Here is a 2,393-nt window from a genome sequence, read left to right as displayed (position 1 = left end):
TTTTTGTGAATCGACAAAATATTTTTCTTTTATTTTTTTAAATAAATTCTGCATAATCGCAAAGGATCTTATCAGTTCGTGTCGAGATCTCTTTTGAGCCGGACGAAATATATCAGAATGGAGAAATTAATTTTCTGGTTTTTGACGTGCTTGCTAGCAGTGGATGTTAGTAATTTTGCAATTCGATAAATTACGATCAAAATTCAATTTTATTTAAAAAAAACTCTATTCAGATTGGAGCCTTAAATCTTCCTGTACCGCTTCCCGTACCTGTAGACACTCCAGTGCCATTAGATAATTTACCAGTTGGTGATTTACCAGTCGGCGATTTACCAGTTGGTGATTTACCTGTCGATGGCCTACCATTAGATGGACTTCCTGTCGATGGCCTACCATTAGATGGACTTCCTGTCGATGGCCTACCATTAGATGGACTTCCTGTCGACGGCCTACCATTAGATGGACTTCCTGTCGATGGCCTACCATTAGATGGACTTCCTGTCGATGGCCTACCATTGGATGGACTTCCTCTAAATGGTCTTCCTGTCGATGGCCTGCCTCTAAATGGTCTTCCAGTAGATGGACTTCCTCTGAATGGCCTGCCATTAGATGGACTTCCTCTGAATGGCCTGCCATTAAATGGACTTCCTCTAAATGGCCTGCCATTAAATGGACTTCCTCTGAATGGCCTGCCATTAAACGGCTTGGACGGTTTAACTGGAGCATTGCCATTAAATGGACTTCCGAACTTGGGCAATCTTCCAGGACTGGGAAATTTAGGAAGTTTGCTTGGTGGACTTCCAGGATTGGGAAATGCTGGAAATTTACTTGGTGGATTGGGAGGACTAACTAGTCTTTTGTCAGGCTTGCCGGCACTGGGTGGACTAGGAGGTAATTGATAAAACACTGACCTAAAATGTGAGAGCTAGATTGTAGCGGCTCCAATTAGATTTTTACATTTTCAAATTGGTGTTGACCTCATTATTTTCATCTAGGACTTCTTTCCGCATTGATTGGTGCATTAAATGCAGTTCCTGGCTTAAACCAACTAATTAAAATGGTATTGGACATTGTGGTTGCTCTACTACAAGGCATTGCAAATCTAACAGGAGTAGATGCTCGTAAGTGTCAAGTTGATATTGCTTACTAATGGAAATTTAACAGTCTAACTCTCACAGTAAAACTATTATCAAGTATTCCAATAATTGGCCCACTTGTCTGTGGACTTTTACAATTACCTGGATTATCAGGCGGTCTGTTCGGCGGTGTTCCTGGACTAGACGCTGTAACTGGATTGTTGGGAGGAGCAGGTGGAGCTTCTCCACTTTCCGCTTTGGGTGGATTGACTGGCGGTGGTGCTTCTCCACTTTCTGCTTTGGGTGGATTGACTGGCGGTGGTGCTTCTCCACTTTCTGCTTTAGGTGGATTAGTACCCAGCTTAGGAGGTTCGCAGTCGTCTGCAATTCCTGGATTAGACGGATTGGGTCAGTTATTGAGTTTGGTGGTGAATCTTTTGTGTGGAATTTTATCTGCTCTACCTCAACTGCTCGCAGGGTTACCACTTGGTGCGTAAACTTTATCTACTTAATAGTCCCAAAGGAATAAATCAAAACTTTACAGGTAATCTTTTGTCATCTTTGCCATTGGGTGGATTACTTGGAGGTCTTATACCTGGATCATCTGGTGGATTAGGAGGATTAGGAGCTTTATCTGGATTATTAGGAGGAGCAGGCGGGGCTTCTCCACTTTCTGCTTTGGGTGGATTAGCTGGTGGTGGTGCTTCTCCGCTTTCTGCTTTGGGTGGATTAGCTGGTGGTGGTGCTTCTCCGCTTTCTGCTTTGGGTGGATTAACTGGTGGTGCCGCTTCACCACTTTCTGCTTTGGGTGGACTATCTGGAGGCGGATCGTCTCCACTTTCTGCTGTAGGTGGCCTAACTAACTCCGTTCCAAATGTGGGAGGTGGAAGTGGAGGAAATGGAGGAGGAGGACTCATTAATATTCACGATAATGACTTCAGCATAATCAAAATCGTTATCGGAGGAAGATAAGTAATTCGTAAGTTGATAAAAACATTAACAGAAACGGTCGTTTCTGATGTAAATAGAGAATCAAAATAAATTATGAATTTTCCAAGTGTTTTCCTAAATGTTTTTAGTAGAATAGACGAATGTGTGAGACAGTGGCAGCTCATTTCGTTTTTGACCCAAGATTGAATTCTTTAATATAATTCTCCAATCTGTACGTGCTTTGATTTGATATTATAGTGTTTCATAAAGGAAGAAGGTAACATTTACTGTCTCCTCTTCTTTACGATTTGCGTAGTTTTATTCTCGTGGCGTAGTTGAATACCTAATGTGTTTACGCATTAGAACGCACCTGCGTCGGTACAATTT

The 2,393-nt window shown here is 42.2% G+C and overlaps 1 protein-coding gene across 5 annotated transcripts; it reads left to right on the top strand.

The window, feature by feature from the left end:
• LOC119085081 (elastin-like) lies at positions 1-2,138 on the top strand. 5 transcript variants are annotated; one of them, XM_037195324.1, is made up of 8 exons: positions 1-165; positions 234-674; positions 759-891; positions 996-1,121; positions 1,179-1,253; positions 1,311-1,565; positions 1,621-1,683; positions 1,732-2,138. In XM_037195324.1, the coding sequence occupies exons 1-8, from the start codon at positions 118-120 to the stop codon at positions 2,046-2,048; spliced, it is 1,458 nt and encodes a 485-aa protein (XP_037051219.1). In that variant the 5' UTR covers positions 1-117; the 3' UTR covers positions 2,049-2,138. The 5 variants fall into 5 exon arrangements, with proteins under 5 accessions (XP_037051219.1, XP_037051220.1, XP_037051215.1 ...); XM_037195325.1 differs by having other exon boundaries at positions 1,179-1,565; positions 1,900-2,138; XM_037195320.1 differs by having other exon boundaries at positions 1,179-1,565.
• The last annotated feature ends 255 nt before the right edge of the window (positions 2,139-2,393 follow it).

Source organism: Bradysia coprophila, unplaced genomic scaffold, assembly GCF_014529535.1.
Source record: "Bradysia coprophila strain Holo2 unplaced genomic scaffold, BU_Bcop_v1 contig_94, whole genome shotgun sequence".
NCBI lineage: Eukaryota > Metazoa > Arthropoda > Insecta > Diptera > Sciaridae > Bradysia > Bradysia coprophila.
The sequence above is the reverse complement of the archived record's forward strand: the minus strand, read 5'-3'. Positions and strand labels throughout refer to the sequence as shown.